This window comes from Oncorhynchus mykiss, chromosome 28 (genome assembly GCF_013265735.2).
Source record: "Oncorhynchus mykiss isolate Arlee chromosome 28, USDA_OmykA_1.1, whole genome shotgun sequence".
In the NCBI taxonomy this organism is placed as follows: domain Eukaryota; kingdom Metazoa; phylum Chordata; class Actinopteri; order Salmoniformes; family Salmonidae; genus Oncorhynchus; species Oncorhynchus mykiss.
Window position 1 is genome coordinate 30,439,215 of NC_048592.1, and position 14,387 is coordinate 30,453,601.

Consider the following 14,387-nt stretch of genomic DNA (forward strand, 5'->3'; position numbering starts at 1 on the left):
GACCTTCATGTCTTAAAGTAATGATGTATTGTTGTTTCTCTTTGCTTATTTGAGCTGTTCTTGCCATAATATGGATTTGGTCTTTTGCCATAATATGGACTTGGTCTTTTACCATATAGGGCTATCTTCTCTGTACCCCCCTACCTTGTCACAACACAACTGACTGGCTCAAACGCAAGAAGGAGGAAAGAAATTCCACAAATGAACTTTTAAGAAGGCACAGCTGTTAATTGAAAATCCAGGTGACTACCTCATGAAGCTGGTTGAGAGAATGCCAAGAGTATAACAAAGCTGTCATCAAGGCAAAGGGTGGCTATTTGAAGAATGTCAAATGTCAAATATATTTAGATTTGTTTAACACTTTTTTTGGTTACTACATGATTCCATATGTGATATTTCATAGTTTTGATGTCTTCACTATTATTCTACAATGTAGAAAATAGTAAAAGTAAAGAAAAACCCTTGAATGAGTAGGTGTTCTAAAACTTTGGACCGGTAGTGTAGGTCATTGTTATTTGTGTTGAGCTGTTGATCCACAGAACAGGTGCATTGCTGTACTAGTCTAGACAAGTCCTTTCTGTCATCCTTTTAACCTACTTTTCAAAATGGTTTCCACATTCACCAAATGCCCTCTCTTGAACAAGACACAGCATTGTGATAAAGCTCACATTGTGAAAATAATTATTCAGATAATCATCATTATTTACCAGAAGTCAACAAAAATCACATTTGATCAGATAAGAAGAATGAGACATTCAAAAGCATGAAAGGCAATGATAGACAACGGAGTTCAGACATAAATGATTTAAAGGAATATGTGACATTTGTCACAGTATCTGGAAGCATAATAATGTCACTCAAGATCAATTTAGATGACATTCATAAATGACAATTTTGGTCTCAAAAGACGATAGCACAAACAGTACGTCCATCTACAGTAGTTGTTGGAAATAGGTCAGACGTAAGAGTTAGGCTACAGAATAGACAGTGTTTTCACCAACAACCAACCAGAGGTGTTGAAAAGGTACACAGCAAAAGGAATACTTTGAGATCACTCAAACTGCCCACTGAGACTGGAATTCAAACCAGCACTGCAGAAAAATACGGTTAGTGCACTTCACAACTTAAGTCACTGTTTAGTGTGTGAAACAATCCAAAAACACACTTGCATTTTGATGAAAAGTTGTATTTTTAAGCAGTCTTTTGAATGTTTGCTTGTATCTGGCCCTAAATATTGCAAACAGGGAGTTGAGTTCTGTATGGTAGTGATTTTTCATGTAACAAATTGGTGTAAAAATAACTGTGGCAGTAAACAAAATTCCATCTGGAGACCACACCGAAAATAGTCCTCCTGGAATTAAACTAGGAACGATGCTTCCCTCTACTGGACATGAGCTAACTCAACATGAACTTGACATTTCATCATTACAAATAACTCCAACAGCAGTAACAGGGTAGTTTCGTGACATGTTAGAACTATTTGGCAACTCAGACAGAAAATGGTTTAAACTTCCGCAATGATAGTTTGTCAATAAACATTCAAAAATAAAAAGGTAGGCTAAATGTTTGCAGAAATTATAGTAAGATTTGAGTATAAAGTATTTGATTTAAGACTCTGGAGCACTGAAACTCTACATTTGGGTATGGCTAAGGGCTATAAGGACAAGCGAAAAAAATATAGAACACGTCTACCCTGAAGAAAGCTAGTCCACACAGCAACACATTAGGGCAGGGTTTACCACTGTCCTGGTGCCACCCCTTTAGTTTTTGCCTTACACAACTGCTTAAAATAATCAAAGCGTGATGAGTGTAATTTGAAACAGCTGTGTAGTGCTAGGGCAAAAACCAAAACATGCACCCAGGGAGGGGGCCCAGGACAGTTGGAAAAACCCTGAACAAGTGAATTTAGGAAATGTTTGGCACTTGCCATTAACATTATGATACGATTGATTAACAGACAGAGGATAGTCTAACAAAATTGGATACATCAATGTCAGCACGATACTGTAGTATGGTGTCAGGAATATCCCAATACCCTGTTACCACAGCATCATACAGCCTTCCTTACCTGAAGTCAACCCTGATGTAAAAGGATAGGTGAAGTCTATCATGGAACCCTTGCAAAAGCCACCCTGATCTCACGAGCTTACACCAGTAAACAATCGTGTAAGCACGTGAGATCATGGTTTGCGAGGCTACAACGCTCTACAATCATTCTAGATATTCGAGCAGTAAGGAAGGACGTTAAGAGTCGGTCAGGCAACAAAACCCAGCCTAACTGAAACAGCAAAGTGTTCCATGATGTACAAACTGATCACATTCCACTTGATAAATATTTTAATCTAATGACCATACAATATTTCTACAGTGGCACTGGTCCACTGCATACTCCTATAGTCCAAGTACAGGCTGAAGTTCACCCATGCCCCACCTACCCACCCCTGTAGATCTGAAACTATTAATAGGTGTAAGCAACACGGTGAAGATTATCCAATCCAATTCTTTTAAATCTACCCAGGGGGCATGTTTCAGTTTGAAATTCAAACACAGCAGAACATTCGAGACAATTTAAAGTACATCGCATGGTTCCAGTGATGACAGCTTCTACTTCATTCCCTGCACCTGTATTTTTTTTTGCAGTACTAGGTGTGAATTGTATGTTGTAATAGGATAATCCAAATCACAAGTTGGCATTAATACTATATTCTAGAAAAGAGAGTACATTAAAATAAACTACCAAGTACAGATCTCAGAACACGTCTACACATATTGGCCATTGAACAGAAAAATGACAAATCTTCACCTTGAACAACATTTTATTTCATTAACTTTGCACAAGTGAGACGTGGGGCCATTTTCAGGTGTACTGATGGGGTGTCATCTCCACAGGCTTTCGTTTGGCATCTCATCATCCCCGGGCACTGCAAGGAAAGAGGTGGGAATTCATTAATTAATGCACATAGCTACCACTTTGAAAAAGCTAAATAACAGACCCAAGGACACAATACTAACATGACCTCAACTTGTCCCTGGGATGATACACATGGAAGTAGAGCTGAATTATTTCCCAGTCCACCTACACCATTATTTACATACTATGAAGCAGTAATTTTAGTGGTTGTAGTGAGTCGTTCTGAGTTCCCTCAAGGGCCATGGTGCCACGAACATTACTTGCACTGGTGGCAGTCAAAGCCCTACTTGGGCTCCTGAGTGACGCAGTGGTCCAAGGCACTGCATCCATGTTAGAGGCGTCACTACAGACACCCTGGTTCGATTCTAGGCTGTATCACAACCGGCCGTGATTGGGAGTCCCATAGGGTCGGCGCACAATTGTCCCAGCGTCATCCGGGTTTGGCTGGTGTAGGCCTTCATTGTAAATAAGAATTTGTTCTTAACTGACTTGCACCGTTAAATAAAAATAAATAAACACAACTGCGCCTCAGTACCATGATTAACTGAACCAGGTGTGATAAGGTTAAAGCAAAACCATGTGCACACAACTGCTTTCTAGGAGTAAATTTGAAGGCCCTTACTATACTTGAAATCTAAGTTCAGGTTAAAGGGGAAAAATTCAGTTGAAAAAGATTGCCAAAAAACATGTTAAAGTATTCCCCCAATTAAAAAAAAACACTTAATACGGTTGTTTCTACATAAGGTATGAAATTATTCCAAATACAATTTTGGGCTTACTTGAGGTCAATTTGCAGTGTAAAAATTATTATAATTATGTTTAGGCCACCCGACTATCTGCTCTGACAAATCAGCCTGTGGCTTAATCTAGTTGCCTGCTCCAGCTTTGTATGAACAACATTACACACCTATCGTAGCCTCCTGGCTTCCCTTTCAGACTCCAGAAGTGTCAACACATCGCCTTCTCTGACTGGCCCCTTCACATTCCTGATGATGGACCGGTTGCTGTCATCCATGAACTCCACACGGACCTGAAAGAGAAAGGCAGGATACATTAGAACAGGGTTTCACCAAACTAGGGATTGCAAGAGAATCTGCGCTTGGTTCATAGAACCGAGGTTAAGTCAGTAACCTCCGGTAGCTGCTAGATGCGGTCGTAAAAAACAGTGGTTTTAGTTTTATTCCTACAAAATGTGGCTCCATCTTTTGAATGGTTTAAGCTACAATATATGACCCATCACGAAAAGACTTTGGAACGAGTGCGTAACGTTTCCCTCTACTATGCCCACAAGACCTTAGAACCGAGTGGACAAGACCAGGCACTAAAGCAGACTGGCGGAAAACAAAGATGTTATGTTCTACACAGAAGATCAACATTGCCCGACACCAATACCTTCGATGCATTTCAGTCACTTTACACCATACTGTCGCCAGACTGAAATAACACCAGACTGATTTGTAATAGACTCATAGCTCTCAAAAAAAAAAAGTCAACATGGGACTGTTGATTACTTTTAAATCAAATTAACATTGGGGTCATGATTTACAGTTAAAACCATAACTAGGGTGTTAGCATCCATCGTTTGTCGCGTCACCTGTGATAAATCGTTTACATGTTTTCAAATTCACGTTTCACCACCCCCATTTCCACGACGACGCCGTTTGCCGAGGCTGTGTGAGTGTGAAGAATCTAATTTGCATTGTAATACATAAATTGTTACAAACTGTAAAGCATGAACAGGACCGTAGCTTACTGGGTTTAAATTACTGTAATGTATTTGTACCGCATAATATCTTAATTTAATTTCTATTTCATAAAGACCTGTCTGCAACCTTTGACAGGGACCTAAATACTATTTAAATCAGATCCCATCTGAAAAGTGTTTAGCGAACTGGTGCATTTGTATCAATCCATTGACAGTTGCCAACTACACCGAACATAATTTAGACCCCAATCTATGGATTTCACATCACTGGGAAAACAGATATGCATCTGTTGCTCACAGATACCTTAAGGGGGAAATGGTAGAGGCGTGGATCAGAAAACCAGTCAGTACCTTGTGACCACTTGTCTCATGCAGTGCGACGTAGCCTTTGCATAGAATTGATCATACCGTTGATTGTGGTCTGTGGAATGTTGTCCCACACCTCTTCAATGGCTGTTTGAAGTTTCTGGATATTGGCGGGAACTGGAATGCTCTGTCGTACAAGTCGACCGATTAATTAGGGACGATTTGACATTTTCATAACAAAATCGGTAATCTTCATTTTTGGACACCCGAATACATTGCACTCCACGAGGAGACTGCATGGGCAGGCTGACCACCTGTTACGCGCGTGCAGCAAGGAGCCTAGGTAAGTTGCTAGCTAGTATTAAACTTATCTTATAAAAAACCTTAACATAATCACTAGTTAACTACACATGGTTGATAATATTACTAGTTTAACTAGCTTGTCCCGCGTTGCAAATGATCAAAGCGGCGCCTTATCCTCAAATCACAGCCTACTTCGCCAAATGGGTGAAGATTGAAGATTTAACAAGCGCATTTGTGAAAAAAAGCACTGTCGTTGTCCCTAACCATAAACAATGACTTTCTTATAATCAATACACAAGTATATATTTTTAAACCTGCCTATTTAGTTAAGAGAAATCCATGTTAGCAGGCAATATTAACTAGGGAAATAGTAACTTCCCTTGCGTTCTGTGCAAGCAGAGTCAGGGTATATGCAGCAGTTTGGGCCACCAGGCTTGTTGCGAACTGAGTGAAGACCATTTCTTCCTAACAAAGACCGTAATTAATTTCCCAGAATTTTACGTAATTATGACGACATTGAAGGTTGTGCAATATAACAGCAATATTTAGACTTATGGATGACACCCGCTCGATAAAATACACAACAGTTCTGTATTTCACTGAAAGAATAAACTTTGTTTTCGAAATGATAGGTCTTTAATATGGTCAAATCTGGATACTAAGGCTTGTATTTCTGTGTGTTTATTATAATTAAGTCTGATTTAATATTTGGTAGAGCAGTCTGAGCGGTGGTAGGCATCAGGAGGTTCTTAAGCATTCATTCAAACAGCACTTTCCTGCGTTTGCCAGCAGCTCTTCGCAATGCTTGAATCACAGCGATGTTTATGACTTTAAGACTATCAACTCCGGAGATTAGGCTGGCAATACTATAGTGTATAAGAACATCCAATAGTCAAAGGTATATGAAATACAAATGGTAGAGAGAGAAATAGTCCTATAACAACTACAACCTAAAACTTCTTAACTGGGAATATTGAAGACTCATGTTAAAAGGAACCACCAGCTTTCATATGTTCTGAGAAAGGAACCTAAACCGTAAGCTTTTTTTTTATTATTATTTTTTTACATGGCACATATTGCACTTTTACTTTCTTCTCCAACAGTTTTTGCATTATTTAAAACAAATTGAACAGGTTTCATTAAGATGTTTTATTTATGTATTATATTAAGTTTAAAGTGTTCATTCAGTATTGTTGTAATTGTCATATATATATATAAATTGTCAGATTAATCGGTATCGTCTTTTTTCGGTCCTCCAATAAATCGGTATCAGCATTGAAAAATCATAATCGGCCGACCTCTAATCCAGACATGCTCAACGGGTGACATTGCCTGGTGAGTATGCAGGCCATGGAAGAACTGGTACCTTTTCAGCTTCCAAAAATTGTGTACAGATCCTTGCGATATAGGGCCGTGCATTATGAAACATGATGGCGACGGATGAATGGCACGACAACGGGCCTCAGGATCTCATCACGGTATCTCTGTGCATTCAAAATTGCCATCGATAAAATGCAATTGTGTTAGTTGTCCGTAGCTTCCAATACCCATACCCCCACCATGGGACGCAGTCTGCCATCTGCCCGGTACAGTTGAAACCAGGTCTCATCAGCGAAGAGCACCAGTGGACATCGAAGGTGATCATTTCCCCACGGTTACGACGCCAAACTGCAGTGAGGTGAAGATCCTGGTGAGCTCGAGGAGCATGCAGATGACCTTCCCTGAGACAGTTTGACAGTTCTTCGGTTGTGCAAAACCACAGTTTCATCAGCTGCCGGGTGACTGGTCTCAGACCATGCTGCAGGTGAAGAAGCCAGATGTGGAGGTCCTGGGCTATCATGGTTACACGTGGACTGCGGTTGTGAGGCTGTTTTAGAGTGGCCCTTTGTCCCCAGCACAAAGTGCACCTGTGTAATTATCATGCTGTTTAATCAGCCTCTAGATATGCCACACCTGTGAGGTGGATGGATTCTCTTGACAAAGGAGAAATGCTCCCTAACAGGGATGTAAACAAATACTGTGCAACATTTGAGAGAAGCTTTTTGCGCTTATGGAACATTTCTGGGATATTTTATTTCAGCTCATGAAACCAACACTTCACATGTTGCGTTTATATTTTTGTTCAGTGTAGTTTCTCAGGGATGAGACGCACAACATCTGTCATTACTTTGGATTTTCCATGAAATGCTACATAGCTAGCTGGCCGACTAGTGACCTCAAATTCCATCAACAGTCTACCTATACATGACAATCTTAGACATTAGCATGTAGCATAGCCAGAAGAACTACAGAATGTGAGCGCTCAAGGACTAGTTTTCTGCACAATACGTCACCATTAGCTAACGTGACATTCTTCTCAACTGGTTGAGTTGGCTAGAAAGCCAAAACCTTAAAGTTCGCTTTTTCAGAATGTAGTAACATACCTGGGTACACTGTCCCTGGGAACCCGTTCTCCCGAGCACCTTGGTGACCTGGAGAAGAAATTGAAACAGATAATTACACAACCGAGGTAACGAGAGGGGGAAACTAAAGAGCCTGTTCTAACTATCGAGTTGTTAGCTACAGTAACTAGCAAATGGCTGCTATAGCACTCCCAGCACGCGCAGGCCACCGAGCAATGAGGACCGATGCTCCGTTCAAGTATAAACGTGGTAGTTACTTACCAAAAATGAGCTCAAATGAAACAATTAGTATTTACGAATTTAAATAGTCATGTATTTAAGATATTTCACAAAGGATTGGGTTTTCTTACTCTAGCAAGCTTGATCGGCTGCACGCGGCTGGCATCCATATTGTCAGGTTAGACCGGAAAGGAAGTCACGTGTTGCGCAGTACAGTATATATTCAAGCTGTGATACAAAATATTTTAACCTCTTAATAAATCGACACACTTTATATTTTATTTATATTGTACCTGACCTGCTTTTAAAAACAAATCTCCCTGAATTAAAAACATCGCCTATGTAAAATAAGTGTACATTTCCAGTTCCGGTAAACTGGTTCATTCATGCCGCATTCACATGCTCTACTATGAAACTGAACTAGGAAACGCTGACATTTCCTACATGTTAAATGTTTATAGTAATACATGTGCTGCGTTCAGCCAGTTAGCATGTCGGACATTTCCGAGTTTTGACTAGCACTTGAAAGCGGCAACATAAATATTTTATTATCTCTGTTTCATTCCACTCCGTAAAATAGGGGGTGGGGGAACTGAGAAGCACCATCTCTGATTATATGAATAATCAATGTGCTGCCTTTGATTTCTAATGATAGTTGTATAATACATTTTTTATTATAGGTATATTTTAAAATAGCAAAGACAAAGCCTGATAAACTAATTATAGCATTGTGTGGAGTATTTGACATTGATAGAAAGTAGAATTTCAAAGGACTAGACATAACAAATGCATTTGTAATGACACAAATATACAGTACATCAATAAAAATGTTTAGGCTACTACTGGACAACAGTAGTAGCCTATATTGGCTTGTGTTATGCTAATGTAAATCGGTACATAAGCCAATTATTACCCTAAACCAGGGTTCCCCAATTGATGGCCCACAGGCCAAATTTGTCCCACAAGTGATTTTATGTGGCCCAAGTTTTCTGAGCAAAAATACACTGAACAAAAATATACATGCAACATGTAAGAATTTCAAAGATTTTGTTGAATTACAGTTAATGTAAGGAAAACAGTAAATTTAAATAAATTAAGCCATAAATCTATGGATTTTACATGACTGGGAATACAGTCATGTATCTGTTCGTCACAGATTCCTTAGGGGCATGGATCAGAAAACCAGTCAGTATCTGGTGTGACCACCATTTGCCTCATGCAGCGCGACACATCTCATTCGCAGTGAGTTGTTCAGGCTGTTAATTGAGGCCTGTGGAAAGTTTTCCCACTCTTCAAAGGCTGTGTGAAGTTGCTGGATATTGGCGGAAAATGGAACACGCTGTCATACGTCGATCCAGAGCATCCCAAACATGCTCGATGGGTGACATGTCTTGTGAGTATGCAGACCATGGAAGAAATTTGATATTTTCCACTTTCAGGAATTGTGTACAGATCCTTGCGACATGGGGCCGTGCATTATCATGCTGAAACATGAGGTGATGGCGGCGGAAGAATGGCACGGCCATGGACCTAGGGATCTCGTCACGGTATCGATAAAATGCAATTGTGGGCCTCCCGGGTGGCGCAGTGGTTAAGGGCGCTGTACTGCAGCGCCAGCTGTGCCACCAGAGACTCTGGGTTCGCGCCCAGGCTCTGTCGTAACCGGCCGTGACCGGGAGGTCCGTGGGGCCGACGCACAATTGGCCTAGCGCCGTCTGGGAGGGTTTGGCCGGTAGGGAAATCCTTGTCTCATCGCGCACCAGTGACTCCTGTGGGGGGCCGGGCGCAGTGCGCACTAACCAATGTTGCCAGTGTTTCCTCCGACACATTGGTACGGCTGGCTTCCGGGTTGGATGGCGCTGTGTTAAGAAGCTTGGTTGGGTTGTGTATCGGAGGATGCATGACTTTCAGCCTTCGTCTCTCCCGAGCCCGTACGGGAGTTGTAGCGATGAGACAAGATAGTAGCTACTAAACAATTGGGTACCACGAAATTGGGGAGAAAAAGGGGTAAAATTTAAAATAAATAAAAAATGCAATTGTGTGGAGGTCCTGGGCTGGTGTGGTTACACATGGTCTGGTTTGATATACTGCCAAATTCTCTAAAATAACATTGGAGGTGGCTTATGGTAGAAAACAATTATCTGGCAACTGCAATGGTGGACATTACAGCAGTCAACATGCCAGTTGCACACTGCCTCAAAACTTGAGACTATTGTGTTGTGTGACAAAACTGCACATTTTAGAATGGCCTTTTATTGCCCCCAGCACAAGAGTGTAATGATCATGCTGCAACTTCTTGATATCAAGTGGATGGATTATCTTGGCAAAGGAGAAATGTTCACTAACAGGGATGTAAACAAATTGAGACATTTGAGAGAAGTAAGCTTTGTGCGTATGGGACATTTCTGGGATCTTTTATTTCAGCTCATGAAACATGGGACCAACACTTTACATGTTGTGTTTATATTTCTGTTCAGTATATATATATGTTTGTGTGTGTGTGTTTATATATATATAAATATACAGTTAAGGTCAGAAGTTTACATACACCTTTGCCAAATATATTTAAACTCAGTTTTTCACAATTCCTGACATTTAATCCTAGTAAAAAGTCCCTGTCTTAGGTCAGTTAAGATCACCACTTTATTTTAAGAATGTGAAATGTCAGAATAATAGTAGAGAAAATTATTTATTTGAGCTTTTATTTCTTTCATCACATTCCCAGTGTGTCAGAAGTTTACATATACTCAATTAGTATTTGGCAGCATTGAATTGTTTAACTTGGGTCAAACGTTTCGGGTAGCCTTCCACAAGCTTCCCACATTAGGTTGGGTGAATTTTGGCCCATTCCTCATGACACTGCTGGTGTAACGGAGTCAGGTTTGTAGGCCTCCTTGCTCGCACACGCTTTTTCAGTTCTGCCCACACATTTTCTATAGGATTGAGGTCAGGGCTTTGTGATGGCCACTCCAATACCTTAACTTCGTTGTCCTTGAGCCATTTTGCCACAACTTTGGAAGTATGCTTGGGTTCATTGTCCATTTGGAAGACCCATTTGCGACCAAGCTTTAACTTCCTGACCGACGTCTTGAAATGTTGCTTCAATATATCCACATCATTTTCCACCCTCATGCCATCTATTTTGTGAAGTGCACCAGTCCCTCCTGCAGCAAAACACCCCCACAACATGATGCTGCCACCCCCGTGCTTCACGGTTGGGATGGTGTTCTCCGGCTTGCCTCTTTTTCCTCCAAACATAACGATGGTCATTATGGCCAAACAGTTCTATTTTTGTTTCATCAGACCAGAGGACATTTCTCCAAAGGTACGACCTTTCTCCCCATGTGCAGTTGCAAACCGTAGTCTGGTATTTTTATGGCGGTTTTGGAGTAGTGGCTTCTTCCTTGCTGAGCGACCTTTCAGGTTATGTCGATATAAGACTCGTTTTACTGTGGATATAGATCATTTTGTACCGGTTTCCTCCAGCATCTTCACAAGGTCCTTTGCTGTTGTTCTGGGATTGATGTGCACTTTTCACACTAAATTACGTTCATCTCTAGGAGACAGAACGCATCTCCATCCTGAGCGGTATGACGGCTGCGTGGTCCCATGGTGTTTATACTTGCGTATTATTGTCTGTACAGATGAACGTGGTACTTTCAGGTATTTGGAAATTGTATACAATTGTTTCTGAGGTCTTGGCTGATTTATTTTGATTTCCCATGATGTCAAGCAAAGAAGCACTGAGTTTGAAGGTAGGCCTTGAAATACATCCACAGGTACACCTCCAATTGACTCAAATGATGTCAATTAGCCTATCAGAAGCTTCTAAAGGCATGACATCATTTTCTGGAATTTTCCAAGCTGTTTAAAGGCACAGTCAACTTAGTTTATGTAAACTTTTGACCCACTGGAATTGTGATTCAGTGAATTATAAGTGAAATAATCTGTCTGTAAACGATTGTTGGAAAAATTACTTGTGTCATGCACAATGTAGATGTCCTAACCAACTTGCCAAAACTGTAGTTTGTTAACATGACATTTGTGGAGTGGTTGAATTAATGACTCCAACCTAAGTGTATGTATACTTCCGACTTCAACTGTGTATATATAAAACAAAAACTGTTTTTTAGATATGTTTGCTAATTTCTTAACAATAAAAAGCTGAAATATCACATTTACGTAAGTATTCAGACCCTTTACTCAGTACTTTGTTGAAGCACCTTTGGCAGAGATTACAGTCTTGAGTCTTCTTCGGTATGACGCTACAAGCTTGGCACATCTGTATTTAGGGAGTTTGTCCCATTCTTCTCTGCAGATCCTGTCAAGTTCTGTGAGGTTGGATGGGGAGCGTTGCTGCACAGCTATTTTCAGGTCTCTCCGGTGGCATTAGATTGGGTTCAAGTCCGGGCTCTGGCTGGGCCACTCAAGGACATTGTCCCGTAGCCGCTCCTGCGTTGTCTTGGCTGTGTGCTTAGGGTTGTTGTCTTGTTGGAAGGTGTACCTTCGCCCCAGTCTGAGGTCCTGAGCTCTCTGGAGCAGGTTTTCATTTAGGAGCTCTCTGTAATTTGCTCCATTCATATTTGCCTCGATCCTGACTAGTCTCCCAGTCCCTGCCACTGACAAAAATCCCCACAGCATGATGCATGATGCTGCCACCACCATGCTTCATTGAAGGGATGATGTTTCCTCCAGACGTGACGCTTGGCAATCAGGCCAAAGAGTTCAATCTTGGTTTTATCAGACCAGAGAATCTTGTTTCTCATAGTCTGAGAGTCTTTAGGTGCCTTTTGGCAAACTCCAAGCGGGCTGTCATGTGCCTTTTACAGAGGAGTTTTTCCTATTTTGTTGCATTACAGCCTGTAATTTAAATGGATTTTTATTTGGATTTCATGTAATGGACATACACAAAATAGTCCAAATTGGTGAAGTAATATGAACAAAATAACTTGTTTAAAAAAAAATATATATACATAAAAAACTGAAAAGTGGTGCGTACATATGTATTCACCCCCTTTGCTATGAAGCCCATAAATACGATCTGGTGCAAACAATTACCTTCAGATGTCACATAATTAGTTAAATAAAGTCCACCTGTGTGCAATCTAAGTGTCACATGATCTGTCACATGATCTCAGTATATATACACCTGTTCTGAAAGGCCCCAGAGTCTGCAACACCACTAAGTAAGGGGCACCACCAAGCAAGCAGCACTATGAAGACCAAGGAGCTCTCCAAACAGGTCAGGGACAAAGTACAGATCAGGGTTGGGTTTTAAAAAAATATCCGAAACGTTGAATATCCCACGGAGCACCATTAATTAGATTATTAAAACATAGAAAGAATATGGCACCACAACAAACCCGCCAAGAGAGGGCTGCCCACCAAAACTCATGGACCAGGCAAGGAGGGCATTAATCAGAGACAAACAAAGAGACAAAAGATAACCCTGAAGGAGCTGCAAAGCTCCACATATTGGAGTATCTGTCCATAGGACCACTTTAAACCGTACACTCCACAGAGCTGGGCTTTAAGGAAGAGTGGCCAGAAAAAAATAACATGTTTGCTAAAAGGCATGTGGGAGACTCCCCAAACATATGGAAGAAGGTCCTCTGGTCAGATGAGACTAAAATGTAGCTTTTTGGCCATCAAGGAAAACGCTATGTCTGGTATAAGGGGAAACATTTAAAGCCCAGACCTCAATCCAATTGAGAGTCTTTGGTATGACTTAGATTGCTGTACATCAGCGGAACCCATCCAACTTGAATGAGCTGGAGCAGTTTTGCCTTGAAGAATGGGCAAAAATCCCAGTGGCTAGATGTGCCAAGCTTATAGACACATACCCCAAGAGACTTGCAGCTGTAGTTGCTGCAAAAGGTGGATCTACAAAGTATTGACTTTGGGGGCGTGAATAGTTATGTGCGCTCAAGGTTTTTTTGTGTGTCTTATTTCTTGTTTGTTTCATAATATAAAATATTTTGCAACTTCAAAGTGGTAGGCATGTTGTGTAAAGCAAATGATACAACCCCCCCCCCCCCCCAAAAATCTATTTTAATTCCAGGTTGTTAGGCAACAAAATAGGAAAAATGCCAAGGGGGTGTCACGTTCTGACCTTAGTTATTTTATTATGTCTTTGTTTTAGTATGGTCAGGGCATGAGTTGGGTGGTTTGTCTATTTTCCTTTTTCTATTTTTTGTGATTTCTGTGTTTGGCCTGGTATGGTTCTCAATCAGAGGCAGCTGTTTATCGTTGTCCCTGATTGAGAACCATATTTAGGTAGCCTGGTTTCACTTTTGAGTTGTGGGTGATTATTTTCCGTGTTAGTTACCACATGGGACCGTTTTGTTTGTTATTTTGTATTTTTGTAGTGTTCAGTTTGTCTTATTAAAATGGACACTTACCACGCTGCAAATTGGTCCAATCCCTCTTACTCCTCATCAGAGGAAGACAACGAACGTTACAGGGGGTGAATACTTTCGTTAGCCACTGTAATTGGTGGAGTGCTGCAGAGATGGTTGTCCTTCTGGAAGGTTCTCCCATC

The 14,387-nt window shown here is 40.8% G+C and overlaps 1 protein-coding gene across 1 annotated transcript; it reads right to left on the minus strand.

Annotated features, from left to right (window-relative positions):
- Window positions 1–2,798: 2,798 nt before the first annotated feature.
- Window positions 2,799–8,234, minus strand: LOC110508919 (ribosomal protein S28). Its single transcript, XM_021589831.2, has 4 exons — window positions 7,978–8,234; window positions 7,649–7,696; window positions 3,819–3,941; window positions 2,799–2,921 (listed from the first exon to the last, which is right to left on the minus strand). The coding sequence occupies exons 1-3, from the start codon at window positions 8,014–8,016 to the stop codon at window positions 3,819–3,821; spliced, it is 210 nt and encodes a 69-aa protein (XP_021445506.1). The 5' UTR covers window positions 8,017–8,234; the 3' UTR covers window positions 2,799–2,921.
- Window positions 8,235–14,387: the final 6,153 nt, after the last annotated feature.

Bases quoted from the DNA above. Each gene is read 5' to 3' on its own strand.
- LOC110508919 (XM_021589831.2), bottom strand. From the start codon at position 8,016: ATGGATGCCAGCCGCGTGCAGCCGATCAAGCTTGCTAGA. The intron at 7,697-7,977 runs GTAAGAAAACCC...TTTCTTCTCCAG, and splicing joins AGCCGATCAAGCTTGCTAGA to GTCACCAAGGTGCTCGGGAG. The intron at 3,942-7,648 runs GTATGTTACTAC...TTTCTCTTTCAG, and splicing joins CCCAGGGACAGTGTACCCAG to GTCCGTGTGGAGTTCATGGA.